General features: G+C 40.1%; 1 protein-coding gene across 10 annotated transcripts in view; it reads right to left on the bottom strand.

The window, feature by feature from the left end:
• tjp1a (tight junction protein 1a) overlaps window positions 1-18,531 on the bottom strand; it is a 97,057-nt gene that overhangs the window by 19,496 nt on the left and 59,030 nt on the right. For all 10 annotated transcript variants that reach the window (XM_055044722.1, XM_055044716.1, XM_055044723.1 and 7 more), the window contains exons 3-12: window positions 8,308-8,364; window positions 7,190-7,314; window positions 6,980-7,082; window positions 6,509-6,830; window positions 5,971-6,074; window positions 5,381-5,549; window positions 5,085-5,217; window positions 967-1,106; window positions 607-712; window positions 245-395 (exon numbers count right to left, since the gene is read on the bottom strand). In XM_055044722.1, the coding sequence (XP_054900697.1) occupies window positions 245-395; window positions 607-712; window positions 967-1,106; window positions 5,085-5,217; window positions 5,381-5,549; window positions 5,971-6,074; window positions 6,509-6,830; window positions 6,980-7,082; window positions 7,190-7,314; window positions 8,308-8,364 (1,410 nt within the window). The remainder of the gene's footprint in view (window positions 1-244; window positions 396-606; window positions 713-966; window positions 1,107-5,084; window positions 5,218-5,380; window positions 5,550-5,970; window positions 6,075-6,508; window positions 6,831-6,979; window positions 7,083-7,189; window positions 7,315-8,307; window positions 8,365-18,531) is intronic.

Raw genomic sequence — 18,531 nt, 5'->3', positions numbered from 1 at the left:
ACTTCGAAAAACTCTGATGTCAACATTAGTTGCTGAAACTTATGTTTCAGACCAGATGTCTGCTTCATTTGCAGCATTTCCCTCACTGAGACACCCATCACATACATGCAAACTCTGAAAAAAATAGTCAAATGTTTGTGCAAAAATTCAGTTGTGCAACAACTTTGTTCTGCAACAAGTGCAAGTTGTTCTTGAATGACCATAGATAGAAAACAAGAGCTGAAGAGAAGGTAGTGTAGCATACCCTGAGAATTTGGTCCCCCTCCTCCAACCCCTCCTTGGCAGCTGGACTATCCTCTAAAACGCCTGCCACAAATATTCCCACGTCGTTCCCCCCTGCTAACCGCAGCCCAACACTCTCTCCCTTCTTGAATTTGACCAACTTCATACTTGGCCTGCAGGAAAAAAACAGGAGGGAGAAGAAAAAAAAAAAGAACAAAAAGGTCAGTAAATAAAGGGATTTCAAAACAACCCTTCTAAGTGATCCAGACCACTTTCAGGATAGTATTCCTGATGTGAACAATTTGTGCGCTCAATTTGGCATGAACTTCATGTTGCTACTGCACAGATGTGTTCAATGACTTGAGAAACAGTGGGATGGTTTACCTGAGGATGCTTTCGTCGTGAGCGGCGCTGGGCACCGGTGCATCAGAGGGGCTGACAGGCAGGTCTACATCTGGCTGACCAGGCTGTGCATAAACTGGCTTTGGTTCTGCAGCAAATGCAAACATAGGGAGTAGTTAGTGCACTGCAACAGCTGCGACATGCCAGGCCAGGAGCATGAAATAATGATGGTGTAAAGGATAAGGACATGTGTTGACACAAGTTGTAAATATTTGAGAGATTAACTTGTGATGTCTGAAAAACAAACAAAAAAAAAACACTTAAATTTTATTTCAGGTATGAACAAAGTAAAAAAAAACAAAAACAAAAACACAGCCATTTGACAGCAAGTTGTTTCTTTACCAGGCAGCGGAGGTAACTGTTTGTCATTGCTGGAGCTGGCCTGGTCGCTGCCCTGAGACAACACACCATCATCAAAGATTTTGACCGGAGTGGACATGCCTCCTGGTTTGGAGATGCGGTCCTCCTCTCGACTCCGATAGCTGAAACAAAACACAACCATTTCAATGTTTTGAGTACTTATAATAGCAACGAAGACCAGTTTATACCGATCTGTTTGGTGAAAAGTTGGAGGCTCAGTTTTTTTGGTGTGTGTACAAATGAGCTCTTTGTTTGGCAGCTTTGTCCTGTAAAGACACTGGCAGGAAGAAAAAACAAACCAAAAAGGAAACTGCACAGTACAAGGACTACGTCAGAGGACACATTACGGGGGGGGCGGGGAGTGGCTGAAAGAAAACACAATAAGTAATTAAAAGAAGGATGTGCAACTTGATGGAAAAGAAAAAGGCAATTCACACATTCAACACCATTTTAAGTAATTAAGATGTATTATTTATTGCTTTTTAGGAAAATAAATAAATGTATAACTACATTCAAAATTGCAGACTAAAAAGTAATTCTCAGTAGAAACATTTAAAGTACGAAGACGGAGACTCCTACCATAAAACTGACACTTTTCACTACACTCCAGGCATCTGAGAAAAGTTGCTAAATAAACAAACGTGTGTGAGTTCAGAAGATTATGTGATAGAAAAACTATGCAGCTTAAGACAATGCTTGAAAGCCAATCTGATCACATGACTCCCTGCCGCCACAGTACTCGAGTTGTATTCAAAAGCCGTTGAACAAGAATGAAGGTGCAGGCCATGAAACCAGCACAAAACTACACACCATTCCTTAAGCCTGTTCAAACTTATTTTCCTCCTGCAGTTTCAAAGAAAGTGTATGCAGACCACAAGCACTTTGTCACAAATATAACATGACACGGCGCACCGAGACAAACATGGAACAGTCCATTCATTTACACGTAAATGACCGTCTGCAGCCTTCACACCTTCCACCAGTAGTTGCCCTGGATTCCTCACTACAATGCGGTTTTACAAATAAACATCGATGCAGAGAGGAGGAATGTTGAGGAGGAAGAAAGGTTAAAGAGCGATGCATCCTGAGCAAACACAGCAGAGCTCGAGCTCTGTGTGTGTGCGTGCATCCCTGTGTGCCAAAAAACATGAATCAAAACAGAGTGAGGAGAGGAAGGGCAGAGAAAACACAATAGGACAAAAAGAGAGAAAAGCAGAGTGGCCCGAATGTTCAGCTTTTTGCAGCAGAACGCTGCTAAAAAAAGGCGCTATGTTGACAAACGCTGTTTGACAGAAGCCTCTGTTCCGTCCCCTCGCTTGCACATTTCCACAGCATTGGTACATCCAGAACAGATCAAACAAGATGGAAAAAGTAAAAAAAAAAAGATGAATGAGTGTAAAACCAGGTCCATGCTTTACAGAACTGACAGCACAAGTGACACGAACTAAACAGCCTTCCAAAACGTAAAGAGGGACATTAGCAAGATAATAATGATTAAAAACTACACAATAAAACGCTACTTACAGGTGTGCATCTTTAAGTTGAACCATGATGCCTTACAGAAAACTTTTATCCTAATTCCTTTTAAAAGCAGCACAGGAAGGGTTCCCTGATAAACACTGGATGAGAACGTTTTTAACGACATATTTAGGAAAAAACAGGAGCAGTTTTTCATCTTGGTGAAAAGAATTCCCCAAAGCCTTGCAGCCAATCAGATTTGTCCAGCCACCCGGGATGGGGCAAAGCACTGTGGGAAGTATGTCAAATTCTTTTAACCCACTCCCCTTAACAGGAAAATAGCAACAACATTCTTTTCAATCTTTCTAGTGACAGCAAAATACTATTGTCACCAAATAGGAACAAAGATCTCAAAACTTGGCATCAAATTACAAAAGTTTGTTCATGAAAACAATCAAGATTATGCTGTGCAAAAAGCTCAAAATAAACGGACATATATTCTCCATTCTGAATCTGAGCGGCAGTGTTCTAATTTTACATTAAAACCACAACATAGCACCGAATAAAATGGCTGCACTGAAGGTTAATCTACTCAAAATGACATAACGGACTAGCAGCTAAAAAGCCAGTTTAACAAGCAGCAACGTACTGACCTGACATCTTGCTAAAGCAGCAGATGTTTCAGAGTGTGAGTGTTCGTATTTTGTGTGTTTATCCCTGTACGAGTAACCAGGATCACAGGCTCAAACTAAAAAGACAACTTCAGCTTTAATGGGATGCATTAAAATAAAAAATGATGCAGCTTGTACATATGCATTACTGTCCAGATATGAGCTCACATTGCAAAGGACAACCATAAAGACAGAGCTGGAGCTAGCATTAATTCATTTTCTTCATTAAAATCACTGAGCTACAACAGATTTCCTTGTTGTTTTTCCAATCAGCAGGCATCCATTTATTCATATTCACATCCATATTATAATTAGGAAAACACTAAAATTGGACCAAAAAAACAAGGTCAAGTTTCTACATGACTTAACAGCACGTATAAAAGAAAACTGAGTAATAAAGTTCAAATTTATTCAAGTTGTTTTTTTTAAGGGCGGTAAAACACTAAGAGATGCACTTCCGGTGCAGAATCCAGCACCGTTTGTATTTATTATTTTTATGGAGAGCATGGTGACATGATGACAATTTTCCCTTACAATGAGTTTACAATCTGTTTCCACTGCACATAGTTTCAGGAACAAACTTTGGTCCTTATCCAGCCTTGATTCACGTTTTTAATTATTGATTAGACTATTATTGATGCCACTGTTGCAATTGTCCTGTAGCTGTTTCTTGACAAGTGAAAATCAAGACAGATCTAACGTACTTAAAGACATGAAGAGAGATTGATTAAAAACAAACATTTCTTTCTTAACTCGAGTTTCATAAAAAAAAAAAAATAATAATTTTTCTCAGAAGCCTCAAAATTATTGCATACAATTTTAATCCAAACACATTTTAAATTCTGTTTAGGTATTTATTTTATTACTTAAGTTTACACATTTTTACAATGCTATTTTTCCTGCTTTGTCTCAACTGTTACCAGCCTGACAAATATTTCCAGTAAATTTATTATTTGCTACTTTTGTTAATTCAAGTGACTTGAGATCCATTACACTTAAAAGCATATAAATGGAGGTAATTCTATGACCTAATGTCAATCCAAGGAGGATGAAATACAGCTGACTTGGATACTTTCCAATGTTCCTGTACTTATCAAAAAAATCTTCTTGGCAAAGTTTGGAAAAGACCAATATGCAAAAATTTGTATGAACAACTTGTTTTCTAGGACAGATCTCTGGTAATCTAAGAATAGCTTTTTGCATGTAAGATTTGCATATAGGTTAAAGTTTAAAAAAAGAAACGACAACCAAAAACACATGGCGTATTGATGCTCCACTTATAGAGGCTCAACACCCGACTCAGAACCTTTCCTGCATGACAGCCAAAGTAAAAATGTTTGTACACTTCATAGAAATCAGAAATCAGTAACATCCCATATTTCCTGATAGCAACAGATGACATAATGAGCATGGGTCTGCTACATTCCCACATCATCATTTATCAGGCCGATAAATATAAACCTGTTCCACACCTAGGTGGTACATCTAGACTGCATTTCGAAACAGTTTCCTACCAACTATATTCTGCGGTCTGTGCTTCAGGGGTTTAACTGCCCCCACGCTCCAAAAAAAGAACTCAAGAGAAAGTCCGAGTATGCAGAAAGAAACAGGACAGACACATATCAAAAATGATAATCACTGGAAATAAGCGCAGAAACAGTGAAAGCACTAAGCTGAGGAATTTTAGCACACAAGCCTGCAGCCCAACAGCAGCTGGACTGATTTCTGCTCTCTTCTGTCCCTCAGAAAGGCGTTACTGGAAGCCACTGATGGCTCCACGGGGAGTGCGATGGTTTATGCATGTTATGTCTCAACATATTGATTAATGAATTAGAGCTGCAAGGTGCTTACTCAGCACCCCCTCACCTGTGGGTGTGGACATGATGTATTGATTAGGTGTGAACGCACGCATGCACACGTGTCTGCAGCATCCCTTCACCATGTCTCCAGGTATGTGTGTGAACCGCTTACCTGCCGTTGCTTATCTGCCGAGGGGATTGACGGGTGAGGTCTGCGGTCTCCGGCCTGTCAGGTGAGTGTGATTGACTTATCCCATGGGATCGGTTGGAATGGTCAGATGTCAGCGAATGGATCTCTGAAATGTCTTTCCATGCAGGATGGATTATATATTAGTTTTAAGCAAACAAACATTTCACTTATTTTACACAGTGCTTCAAATGTTTGATCTTGTGGAACTGCTAGTAAAGGTCATAAAACCCTTCACCAGCTGCGTCTAACGAGGCGGTGCTATATGGCTGTTGTCTCACCATCTCTGTCTGAGTTATTGGCTGACGGGATGCTATCGTCAAGGTCGGGAATGTTGAGCAGCGTGGCTCTTTCATCTCTCTGCACCACCATCTTCAGCTTGCCCTTTGACCTCTCGATCAGCTTCTTGGCATCTATCAGCGAGAGGTTCTCTGTAACGGTGCCATTGATCTGCCAGAGAAGAGGACCAGTTTCAACACAAGAAACTAAACAGACACACTGCAGAGTCCACAGTGTTCCTCACACAGCAGTCTGGCTGCTCTACTGATGAAAGGAGAAAATATGCTTTAATAACCATCTCATGCCTAAATTCTTCTCTACAGATTTTACCTTTTAACTGCATTTTCTGTGATTTTTTTTTGTAGGTTGAAAGGTAAATTATACACTTACAGAAAAGGCAGAAGAAGAAAAACAACATGAACATCTGGTTTACTTTAATATAAACTGGGCAACAGTTCAACCCACAGTGCAAGCCATGTGTAGCCAGTCAAAACAAAAGGATAAAATATGTTTTTTAAAAAAGGAACAAAAGAGACCTTATAATATGCTGTTTTGCTCTGCCACAATTTGGCCAATTCCTGTGGAGACTCACCTTTAGCACAACATCTCCCTCCCGGATGTTTCCATCTCTGGCAGCAAGGCTCTCTGGAGAAATGTCTTTCACGAAGATGTGGCTGGCCAGCCGTAGGCCATATTCTGTTTTCAAAGGTGACAATCATAACAGGTTTAGAGTAACAGCTTATTTACAATCTGAAACAATCACTTCAATTTTGTGAAACTCGAATTCACAAACTAGTCAGAGGCTGAAGCTCTGATGTTAATTTCCACACATATGCAAACGTGCTCCCACAAAGCAAACTGATTCTCACCGAGAGAATAAAAATGCAGATAAGCCTTCATGCTTTTCAAGCTCTTATAATAAATGATGTAATAAACTACAATTCAAAAAGTTGTTTTTAGTGATCAAGATGAACTTGTTTTTATTGAAGCCTTTTAAACACCAGACAGGAATTAAGATTGCAGAATTCAACATCCTCCTCACTTACTGGCGACCCTGATAAAGATGTGCTAAAGTTAATCAGCAGTGTTAAATGTTTAAACACCCCAAGAGAAAAAAAAAACAATCTCACCTTCATTTTTGCGGGACTTGACTAGGGTGACCTTGGAGGGCTTAGGAGGAGCAGATGAGGAATGTGATCGGTGATCAGATCGCGGTGAGATGCTTCTCTCCCGTGACGTACTGTGATCCCGCCTCCCGCTGTTGCTCCGCTCCCGGTCGTGACGTCTGCCAGCGCCTCCGCTTGTGCCCCCGTAGGCACTTTGGCGGTTATGATCGCCCTGGCGATCGTAACCGTCTTCCTCATCGCTGTACTCTTCCTCGTGCTCGGACATTGTCTCCCTATCGCCGGGCTTGGAAACTGGGATTTGTACTTTTCTTTTCCGACGAATAGTCTTGAAAAGTAAAATAAAAGGAGTTTTGATTGTTAATGGTGATAGATAATACATTTTCCCTCATATGTGGGACAGGTCAGACACAACTAATAATGCAAAACACATTTAGTGACAGTAGATGGCTCATTTACAAGATTTACTGAACTTACAATCTTTGCGTTTTTGCCACTCTTGCGCAGCTGCTGAACAGCATACGCATGCTCTACGTTATCCATGGAGACGCCGTTGACCATCACAACTCGATCGTTTTCTCTAAAATGAATAAAATAACAGGTGTTTGAGTCCTCAAGCCTTGTATATCGATATTTCCCCAAATTTTCATATCAGTGCATCCCTAGACGAAATCGTCCACCACTTACTGTAGCAGACCCTCTGCAGGTCCTCCTTTCAGCACATCGGATATAACGATGGACGTCTCTCCACTCTGGAAGTGAGGGTTGTCTCGTCCACCGGAGATGGCAATCCCAAACCCAAATCCAGGTGCCTGTTGGCATGGAAACACACACAACAAGACTGATGGATGTTGCAAAATGTATTGCATTTCAGACTAGAGCTGCAAAATTGAGAAAATCGCCAAAGTGTTTAATATTGCAAGGTGAAATGTGTGTCACGCCCATAAATGTTTCTTACAATGTTGTACAATAAAAATCACAAATTAATGTTTTCATAACACTGTGTAGCGCTAATGCAGAAAGATGTTCTCACCCTTCAATGTGATAAAGGAGGAATGTACAACATTAGCTAACTCAGAACAACAAAGCTCACTGCAAACAAAATTCTTTGTTGTTGCAAGCACAGCCAAGAGAGCAAGCCGTGTGCAGCAAGGGCCAAATCTCACATCCACAATGTAGGAGAGCGACGAGGCTGAGAATCGCAGGTCACACTGGGCCGCTCCTTCAGCCTCAATAAAGCCGCAACTAATTAGATTACTGCAAGCAAGGCCAGTCTAGACAGGTGCTCTGCTTCAATCCCATGATACAGCAGCTTCGCCCAAGCTGGATTTACTGTCTTAATGCTGAGCACAGGCAGAAATCCGGAATATCATACGACGGGTTTTTGAAGATTAATTGCTTGACTGAAGATGCTGATCACACCCTGCAATCAGGAAAGAATGCAAGGCAATACAATCTATCACAAACATGGCACAAAAAGTAAACTAATCAAAGTAACACTCTTTTTTGTCTGGAGCTTCGTGAAGGAGAAAAGTGAGCTGCCAGGAAGGAAGTGAAATGAGTAAGGAAAAGGATGCTGGTTTTTGTCTTCCTTAGCCTTGTTTCCTGCCATCTGGATTCCCTGACTATTGTTTTATCAGCGCACATCCTGCTCCTGAAGCTGAATGTCTCTGCCCGCAGGCGAGAAGGGACGCGGATGGACAGAGGACGACAGAAAAGGAGCCGCGAGGAAAAAAGGGAAGAGCTGAAGACTGGGAGAGAGAAGACAATAGAGAGGAGTGGATTAGAAAGTTGTGAACACTTACCCTGTGAAGAGTCACTGTGTGCTGTTCCCATATTATTGTTTCTTCCATTGCTGCACTCTGCAGGACAAGACAGAGGAGAAAAAGGATCAGTATAAGGCAAGCTAATTCAGTACACCCACATATAACTCATATTTATGTTTTTTTTTTTTTCTGTCCAGCGCACTCAAGTGTGCTGGACACTAAAAACATTTAAATATAATCAAAGTACTTAGTGTAACCACAGCTTTATTTTTAACATAATTAGTCCAAACACAGTTACTTATATTTGTAGTTTATTTATAGAATCCCATGAACCTGATGTAGCTGTGAACTAGATGTAACGACAGCACAACAAGGTAATATGTCATGTCTCTTCATTCATTTAACGCTTATGTAGCAAAGCCTGAAGACATTATGAGTGACAGCAGCCCGGTTAGAGACCTGTCAGATGTTGACTGGGATCCCAGAGTGAATTAACACGGCAGTATTATTCCTGGCAAGGTAATATGGGAAAACTGAAGCAACTGAGATAGTTATCTGCTCTTCTAGGCTGCCACGCCGATCAGTTTTTCCTGAACAGGGATCCAGCAACAAGCCTCTCTTTTTACTTCTTAAAAACACAAGGAGCTTTCAACACATACATGAAAAGTTTATAATTCAACAAAAAAATTTAAGCAGAGACCGACCAGTTGTGTTTTTCCTTGCAGATCTAACCTGCCAATTTCAATTTTGACCAGTATTTTTCCTAGGGACTTCTTTTTGTAAAAACATGGGCAACGTAATTTTTTTATATGATCAATTTTTTTTTATCAAGTCATTGAAACTAAATAAGCCAAAGATTGTCATCAGACAATTTTCCCTAGGATGGATTGTCATCGGAATACAGACATAAAAAACTACTCTTTATTTCATAAAATTAATCACAATGAAGGATGTTTTCACATTTGACTTGGCTCAATTCGGGATCAACATTGCAATATTTGTTGCTTTTTCCAACAGGTGTGGAGAGTTTTCATGCAGCCGTGTCAATCAAACCCTTGGGAAAACCTGTTCTCCTCCTCGCCTGTGGTGGCGCTGCAACAAGAACTATCGAAGGAAAAAACACAAAAACCTCTTTCCTCTTCACACAATGTAAACAAAAATGAAGTGGTATCAGATATTCTAGGAATTCTCTTTTGTCTTTGGCAAAAGAACATGAGCCACTTCTCCCATTAGCATTAGACTCACGCATATATTTTAGTATTGTTTACCCAGGATGCCCTATGCAGTTGTTTGCTTCCTGCTTTTGGAGCAGTCTCCAAAAGCACAATGCCATTTGGTGTTCCCATTTGGATTTGAAACGGTGCAAATGAGCTCACTTCAACCGAACCAAGACCTAGCTTTTCAGATTGACCAGAGTTCGCTTTTTTGGTCTGCATCAGAGCTTGATTACACATTCACATCTCCCAGAACAAACTGGAATTTCAATTACAGTGAACTGTTCAATTAAAGTGAACAACGCTGGTGTGAACATATCCTTACAGAGCCTTTGGTTTTTAGATATGTATGCAAAAACCTGAAATGGTGTTTTGCATTAAATGAAAAAGGGGTAAAATGGATATAAAGTGTTTGATCTGTCAATCAAAGGAAAACTGGCAGATTTCAATTTCAGTTTTTAATGTTGGTTCTAACATAAATGTTAGAGGTCATCAGACTGTATTTCTAGCAGGTCAAAAACACTTTGATCAAGCAGCAGAAACATCCAGGGTGCATACTGCATCGTTCTTTAAATTACAGCTTCACTCAACTTCTCTCCTGCTGATTAAGCAAGTGTTGACTGCCTGCAGGGAGTGTAGGTAGAATCGTCTGTGGCAGAGTTCAAGACGAACACTAGCGCACATGGAAAGGGTACTAATTTACCGCTGCTTTTGGCCATTTAAAATAACATGTCGTGTGTCCACCCTGTCATCGTGATAATCTTGCCACCTCACCCTCTAATCAACACCTAATCTTTAAACCTTCTCACCCGTCATCTTCAACATCACTGTGGTCATAAGTGTCATCACCTTCCCTGATTCTAAATATACAGTTTACTGGAGATTCGCGCTGCACAACAGCCATCTGCGGTGAGGATTGAGAGACACCTGATAAGAGTGTCTGGTGTTTGCTGACAGGTCGAGACATTTAATACAGGAGCTTTGTAAGGAAAGAGACAACAAACATAAAAACAGAGAATCCGACATGACAAAGTGTGGAAAATATTTAGGAATACCTAGAAAGTTGAAACTTGATCTATGCCGGTGTGAATACATTAGTCATAGTCATCTTATTTAGTTGAAAATATCAAGCATAGTGGTAATCTTTCATACTAAACTAAGCTATCAATGTATGTTTTTTTCCCACTTCTACTCACCAAAATAAATCAGTCCACCTAAGCTATTTGAACACAGAGTTAGCCCTTTGACCCTAATTTTCATGGCAGCTCTACGAGGAAGTTATTTATGTCCATAATTGGCAAGGAGACCATGGGTGTGCCCCCTTTCTACCCTCCCATCTGTCCCCGACGTATCACACAGTAAAGCCACCATTGTGTCAGGGGACCTGACCCATTTAACCACGGCATTCCTCAACGCATCCATTCCTCTGAAGTGTTTTGTGATATACTCATCCATCCGTTCACCCATTCACTCATCCACTAGCCCAAGCAGACAGTAAGGGGGTACGCCATGAGAAACAACAGCGTGTCGGGCTCATATGACCTGCAGGTGGTCTTGTCCCTTGGACTGAACTGTGGGTTCAGTGGGTTCTATTTTATTTTCTAACATAAAGTAGCCAATGACGAGCTACATGTCTCCAAAACTGAGAAGGCAATACACCTTCTCAGTACCTGTTAGTTTATTCTCTCTCCCTGTCATAGATAATATCCGTTATTCTTTTAGAAAAGATACAAAATGTTCACTGCCAATTAGTCAGTAAGATTGTACAAATTGAGACTTCGACACAATAATCATAAACCATGTGAGGGAGGGGATACAATATGAAGTTTGAGTCATAAAGGAGTTAATATGTTTGAAAGGGTAAGGAGGCATTTCCAGTCAATGTCAATTTATCACATAGTCAGGCCACATCATTTGAAAAAATATTGGACCCAGGATAAGTTTCAAAGAAGTTTTCACCCACACCATCCCACACAAATCCACCTCTGAGTGTTGCTTTAAACATACCACACACATAGAGAGCAGTGTCGTGCAAAACTAAAGCCTATGTCAGACAATTTGAGTGCTTCAAAACAACCACAACTTTCTGTTAGGGATTATATGTTGAACAACTTTTACAGAGCACCCAAAATGTCCATTTTCCCAGGTGCACACACCAACACAAATTCAGAGTTTTCTTAAATCTCCACGGTGTTTGGAGTCATTATAAATTATAATTTTTAGTGAAACTAAACAGTGTTTTTGTGTGGATGAAAGGCCAAAGGTGAATATATCCAACTACATGTCAATCAGATATAGCCAATATTTAAAATTGTTTTAAAGTCACTCAGTGGGTTTACACTTGTTTAATCGTCCAACTTATTCACCAAGCATGAAGCCTTTTGAAGCAACTACTTAATCACAAAATACTATATTTTGTGAATTGAAGACCTAACATACTCTACTACAAGAATATAAAAAGACCTTTGAATTTTGGGGCGGGGCAAACAAACTAAAACACAAGGGCCTCACATTTTCTGCATCATAGCAATAGCAAAAACAGTGACTTCAACAAAGAATGAGGTTTATCTCTGAAGTCACAGAGTTGTGTGAAACAATGGTAAGCTTGATGTTGCGCGAACTGACGGCAGCATAGTGTATTTATACATGCATATTAGTCAGGCTTGAGCACTAGCCAGCAAGGCCCAGGGCAGGGAAACAAAGGGCAACCACCAAATCACACACATATGCATTTGTCTGTGCAACACACACACACACACACACACACACACACACACACACACACACACACACACACACACACACACACACACACACACACACACGCACGCGCACACACAAACACCCACAAACACAGAAACCAGCCATAATCTAACTCTACAGGGCCTCTTTGTGCAAGCTACAGCTCTGCCTTCCCCATCAAAACACAGAGACCAGCAGAGATGATAACAGCACACTCCAGCTCTTCAAAGACAAGAGAGTAATCTGGCTCTTCTGGGCATAGCTATGAACCGAGTAGGTAGAAGTTAATGATGAAATGGACAATAATTGTCTGCTGCATAATTAATGGACTCAGGACATGCAGCCCTTCAGATCGCACTTTGCACAGTAAGCAATTAATGAACTATTTAGTTAATTATATAATAAATTAAAATGACCTCAATAATTTCTCTTCTGATGATTCTGAAGGTCAACTTTGTTTTCAAAGATATCATAATGCATTTTATTTATGTTTTTGGTATGTGCTTTTTATTTCCGCTTTGTTTATTGATTTATTTTTGGTTCCAGTGTTCTTTACAAAATCAAAGTTCATTGGTCTTTCAGAGAACAAACTTGCATATTATGCCATTATCAATATGTTACATGAAAATGAATCACTATAATTACAAGCACAATTTATCATTCCGCAAAATATGTTACTGTTACCTATTTGTTTAGTCTTTTTGTGGCCAACATAGATTTCTGGCCATCTTTCAGCTTTGAGAAGCATTTTCAGATGTTGTTCTCTCTATGAAAGATGGAAAAATGTTCTCCATGTCCTTGGAAGAGGTAGCAAAGGGCATTAAAGTATTAAAGCTTTAACAACATTATCTCTAAATATGCATCAAAGCAAATACACCTTTGAGCTAAAAAAAATAAATCAAAGTAGGTAATTGGTTTGCAGACAGAAAATAGAAGAAGTTCTTAGTTTTGGCTGATTTAATGAATTATGTTCTAGTCAGGATTACAGATCAGACCCAATCAGATGAAAATTGGCCAAATCTATAGCTGACTGGTGCATCTCCACTTTAGATGATTTCAAAAATATATGTAACTTTTTATGATATGAAGGTGTGAACTTTATACCAAATTTATTCGTACAACACCAACATGATAATTTCCATTGTACACCATGTCAGGGCATAAGGTGTCAATTACATCCCGAAACTAAATTTAGTCTCCTTTTCCTGTTATAAACTAACCAGGATTTTTTTTAAATGGTCCCTGCAGCAACAGGTGACAATGAGGTCATCCTATGAGGAAAAACACAAGCTCCAGGGAGTTCAGGAAAAGTTAAAAACAAGCTCTGTGTCAGTGCCTCACCAAGGCAGCTGTTGTACACTGACTCATTACTCACCGCCTCCATTCTTTTACCTTCCCTTTATTGGAACCACAGGAATGTTTCATGCTGTGGGTGTATCAAAAACTCAATCCAAAAACCTCTTTTTGATACAAACACAAGGGATGGATATGTGGGGTGAGGTTGAGAGGAAAAAAAAAGTGAAGAGCTCAGCACTTGTGCTTCTTGACATCAATTGAGGGAGTCAGAGCAATTTGTTCAAGTATCCCCATAAAGTTATATTTAGAAGTGTGTGGAGATAAATACAGTGCAACAGGCTACACAGAGTGATGTCTTGGTGACAAGTGCAAGGCAAAATCCTGACAAAGCCATGGGTCAATGTGTCTGGATTTCTCTGATAGCCAGAGGCAGGATGTGAGCAAGAGCAGTCACAGCACACACAGGAAAACACTCCGCTTCCTGTTTGCAGGAAAGAGTGCCTGTTTTCAGAGAAATTGTGCGCCAAACCATTGGAAACTTCTCCCAATTCAGTTAACCTCGGCTTGTGACCTGCAACCTAAAAAGAGGCCCGATATCTCACGTTGGGTCATTCTTAGATAGCGAATGGTCATTGCAGAAAACAAGAGCACCAACACTGCATTTATTTAAATACACAGGAGAGACATGAGAAGGAATAACTATTGGCTCCATGGACACTAAATCTCCACTTTTACTGGACTCAAAGGAAGAAGGAGCAGCATACTCAAACATATAATTAGGGACACACACATGCTCTTCCTGGAGGGCAAGCACTCAGCAGCGAACACATGCCACGTTAAGCCACTAATGTAAGCTTTTACATTCCGTCTTTCAGATAATACTGCAGAGCAATGCAGCATACCGTAATAACAACGTCCACAAAATAGCTGTGTCACCTCAAGTGTTAAACAGATCAACTCAGCAGTAACCATTTTTTAGGGCAGGTTGCTTGTGCGATGGGAGAAAAGAGAGAGATGCTAGTCTGCGCGCAAACACACACACACAAACAGCAGCAGGCAAACAGCCAATAGGCAAATGACGACAAAGACGACGACGATGATGATGCAGAGCCTCAGACAGCAGTGATGTACTGTTGTGCTGACGTGCTCAAATGTGCTTGAGTTAATTAGTTTCAAAGAGCAGCACTGCTCTGTCCCACAGCTCAGTGGAGGACTCCACCAGGACTCCCCACAGTAAAACACACAGCGTTCACACGCTCTGACAAGCACACCTCTGACTGAAAATGATCTGACACTCGCTACTAGAATGGTGAGGATGGAAAAAAAAAACAAAAAAAAAAAAACAAAATATAATCTGGGGGTTATGGATTAATCTGAGTGATGCTTTCCTCTAAGGTCCACTGTAGCCGTCGGGCCTGTCAGACGGACGGCTGGAACAGATCCTGAGTATTGATCTCTGAACAATCTCTCCAGATCAGAGGTGTCCAAATCAAGTCCTCGAGATGCCGGTGTTCAGTATTAATTTTGATAATTGTCCTGTCAAACTTTTCAATGATGCTTCATTTTCTTAGCTGCAGATTTTTATGAAAAACAAATCGAAGACCTTTTCATGCCATGCACTTTAAAAAGATTCCCAGGACTTCAAGGTAAACTCCCTACAAACATCCCAGATTATCTGGGGTTTTAAGAAACTTTTGCCTTATTTATTATTTGTTTCACGCCAAATTCACCAGGAGTGTCTTTGCCAGAAAACTATCTTGGACTTATCTAATTGTTTTGTCAAATGCTTCTTTTAAAGAGAAATATTCCCAGACTGTCTGAGCTGCAGTAAACCAGCAGAGTGGCTATGAGATTTTTTTTTTCTACCCTTATCATCCTGCTCACTGTGTGTGGTGGCAAGATAAGCTTTAGTCGTCTGCCAGCCATTTTTTGTAGCGATCTGCTAATGCTTGAAATGCGTCACTGGCATATTCTCTTGTCTTTTCCATTAGAAGAGGGGCTTTGTTTTTAAGACAAATTCTTGGGATTGCCAATAAGAGTTTAATTTCCACTGGGGTGAGAAATATATTGTCTCCTCCAGTTACTTATACAGGCTTCATGCTGAGTTTGCACATTTTCCAATGTAAAAGATCACATATTTCTCTGCATATACATTTTGTGGTTTTGTCATTTTTATAGTTTGACGTGTCAGATTATTAAAAATAGCAGTATTTAACATGCTTACCATCCCACTGAAATGTAAATTCCCACTTGTAATATGTTTATTTAAGGTCTCGGTCAGCTGATATTTTTCCACTGATGATAGAGCAGCAAGTGCTCCCCTCCTCCACACTCACACACACACACGCACGCACGCACGCACGCACGCACGCACGCACGCACGCACGCACGCACACACACACACACACACACACACACACACACACACACACACACACACACACACACAATGCAAGGCGAAGCTACCCCTGCCTGGGCGGCTTATCCAGCAGCAAAGTCATCTCAGCTCAACCACACTAATTTTTTTGTGCCCAGAGAAACAGGAAGTGTCGAGGTCACAGAGGGGAACAGTAACCTCTGTTTCGGTTTTGATTTTTCTGTTTAGTTTTTTCACAATCGTTCTTATTGATTGACTGAGAGATTTGAGTTTCTCACACAATTCAAACACCTCTTGAAAAGCAGGTTCTTCTTCTGGGATTTTCTCAACCTCTTCTCACAAAAGGGTGGGCTAACAGATGTTTTTGCTTAGTAAGAGTAGTTTAATTCTTCTAGTTGGGTGTGTAGAAGAAGAAACAGTGCTGGGATTGGCTATTCGTGAACTGTTGCCCTTTTTAAATGAGATCCTATTACATAACAAAATGAGCCCACAAATCTTTGATGTCTTGGCAGAGTAGAGGGACAGTTTTGTGAGATGATCCCAGTAAACATGTTTCATAGCCACGTTTATTGGTTGTCCTACTTTAACTTATTTACAACTATGTGTGCAGGCTACTTGATAAGAGAGAGTACAAATGTGATGGGAAAGTGTTAAATTCTGCAAGGACATGTAGGTGATAGCCTTTTTTTCATCTTGGAGCTTTGCACAAGCATACACACACACACACACCCACACCCACACCCACACACACACTGAGAGAACTGGATTTATTTTTGTGACTGTTGTAACAAACTCTGAGCCAGTGCACTGAGAATGACAACCAGATCCAGCTCTGGAACTGGATTCAGCCAATCAACAAACACACAACTATCAGCATTCCCTGCCTGCCCCTCCCTTCACATACAGACACACACACACGGGCACACACACAGGCTGCAGGAATGTGCAGATAAGAAGACAAGGCTCCGCCTCTTTCACTCTGCTCTCTTCTCATTCCTAACAATTTTCTTCGCTTCATGCAGTTTCAGTCAAAACCTTGCTCCATTTCATTTTGCCCCCCCCCCCCTTTTCTTTTTAAACATCTTCTGTAAAACTAGCTCAGAGCAGAAAATAAGAACGATGCCTCAGATAAACAAAACTGAAATTCTTTCATTTGATTGAAATCAAAAAATACTGATTTGAATTACAGTGGAGAAAAAGGATTTACAATGCGCAGCAATGATATCACTGCATGGTTACGGTTTTGTTTTCCATCCAGGACTGATCAACAGAAACCGGAGGTTACAAGTGTTGTGGCATACTGTATGTTGCCAGGATGTATTTGCTAAGTACTTAAGAACAAACATTTCAAGCTGCACTCAGGACTCACATTAATAGTCAGATATAAACCAAGATAAGTCAGATCAAGTTTCACATGAATCTCTTCTAGTCACAAATTTGTACAAACAGTTAAGGTAATTTTTGTGCTTTCTGTTCTGTACTCCACCGTGGACAAGGTTACATTCATTCAGCGTAATGAAATCCTGAGTAATGAGTGCTGCATCTACAACCCTGCAGAGCTTTCCACACATGATGTGGCTCCCACGCTGAGCTCTAAATCCTTCATGTGGGTCTTATCGTGGCATTTAATCAACACTAATTAAATTAAATTCAGTTACAGTAAGTATCAACACAGACTTTAAATGATAAGTCGATTTTAAGGCACCATTTATGCAAGATTTCTAAAACCAATTGAGAACTTCAAAAAGAAGCAAATGGGTTGTTTTTTTTTTAAGTTAGAATATATAAGATTTGTTTTTAAATGGTTAAAAAGAATACCACCAACCTAACAATCCCCAAAAATATAGTATATTTATGAAGCTTCCTAAATTATTCTACATACTTTTCTTCTGCTCTTTTCTGAATTTTGATGTTTTAATGCACTGCTCCACTACATGTGTCACTGTTGGAAATAAAATATTATTTATATATTAAACCCTAATCTTGAACACCAAAACATCTATAGCTCTGGCAAAGACAAAGTGTCATGTCTGAGGTGATGGTCTTGAACTTCTGTTTAACTTTCTGCAGTATTTTCTTATCCAGAGCATAAATAATGGTTGATCAGAAGCAGAGGCAGGAGAGCTGCCCTGACCATTACATTATCGCCACCATGTTTGATTGTCCAGACCATTTCCAGACTGCTCGATGTTAAAGACTGTGTCTCATCTGTCCTCAAAATAATTTATTGAGCCTAAAGATCCAGCAGTACTTTGGCCTGGGTCAGACAGATGACATTGAACTAAACTTTAAATGTGATAAATCACAGAAATTTGATCGTTTATGATGATAACAGTTGTCATATATGCCTATTTTCACCTTTCCTCTCTTTCTCATCTGTGTTTCCATCACTCTGACCTTTAGCATTTTGAGGAAATAACATTTGTGGCAGTGCGAGTATCTGGTACCAACAGGCTCAGTCCAACTGGCTGAGTATTACACTGGCATGTAAAAATCATGTTTATTACACATCGAATAAACTGACCAAAAATTACTGCACTTCAAACCGTCTGTTCCAAAATAATTGGTGCACACACTGATATTGTAATAATGATATATTTGCAACATAGAGTGAAGCTTTAGGTTGTTTACATT

This window comes from Poeciliopsis prolifica, unplaced genomic scaffold, assembly GCF_027474105.1.
Source record: "Poeciliopsis prolifica strain line A6 unplaced genomic scaffold, Auburn_PproV2 SCAFFOLD021, whole genome shotgun sequence".
In the NCBI taxonomy this organism is placed as follows: domain Eukaryota; kingdom Metazoa; phylum Chordata; class Actinopteri; order Cyprinodontiformes; family Poeciliidae; genus Poeciliopsis; species Poeciliopsis prolifica.
Note: the sequence above shows the minus strand (reverse complement) of the source record. Positions and strands in the feature narration are given on the sequence as shown.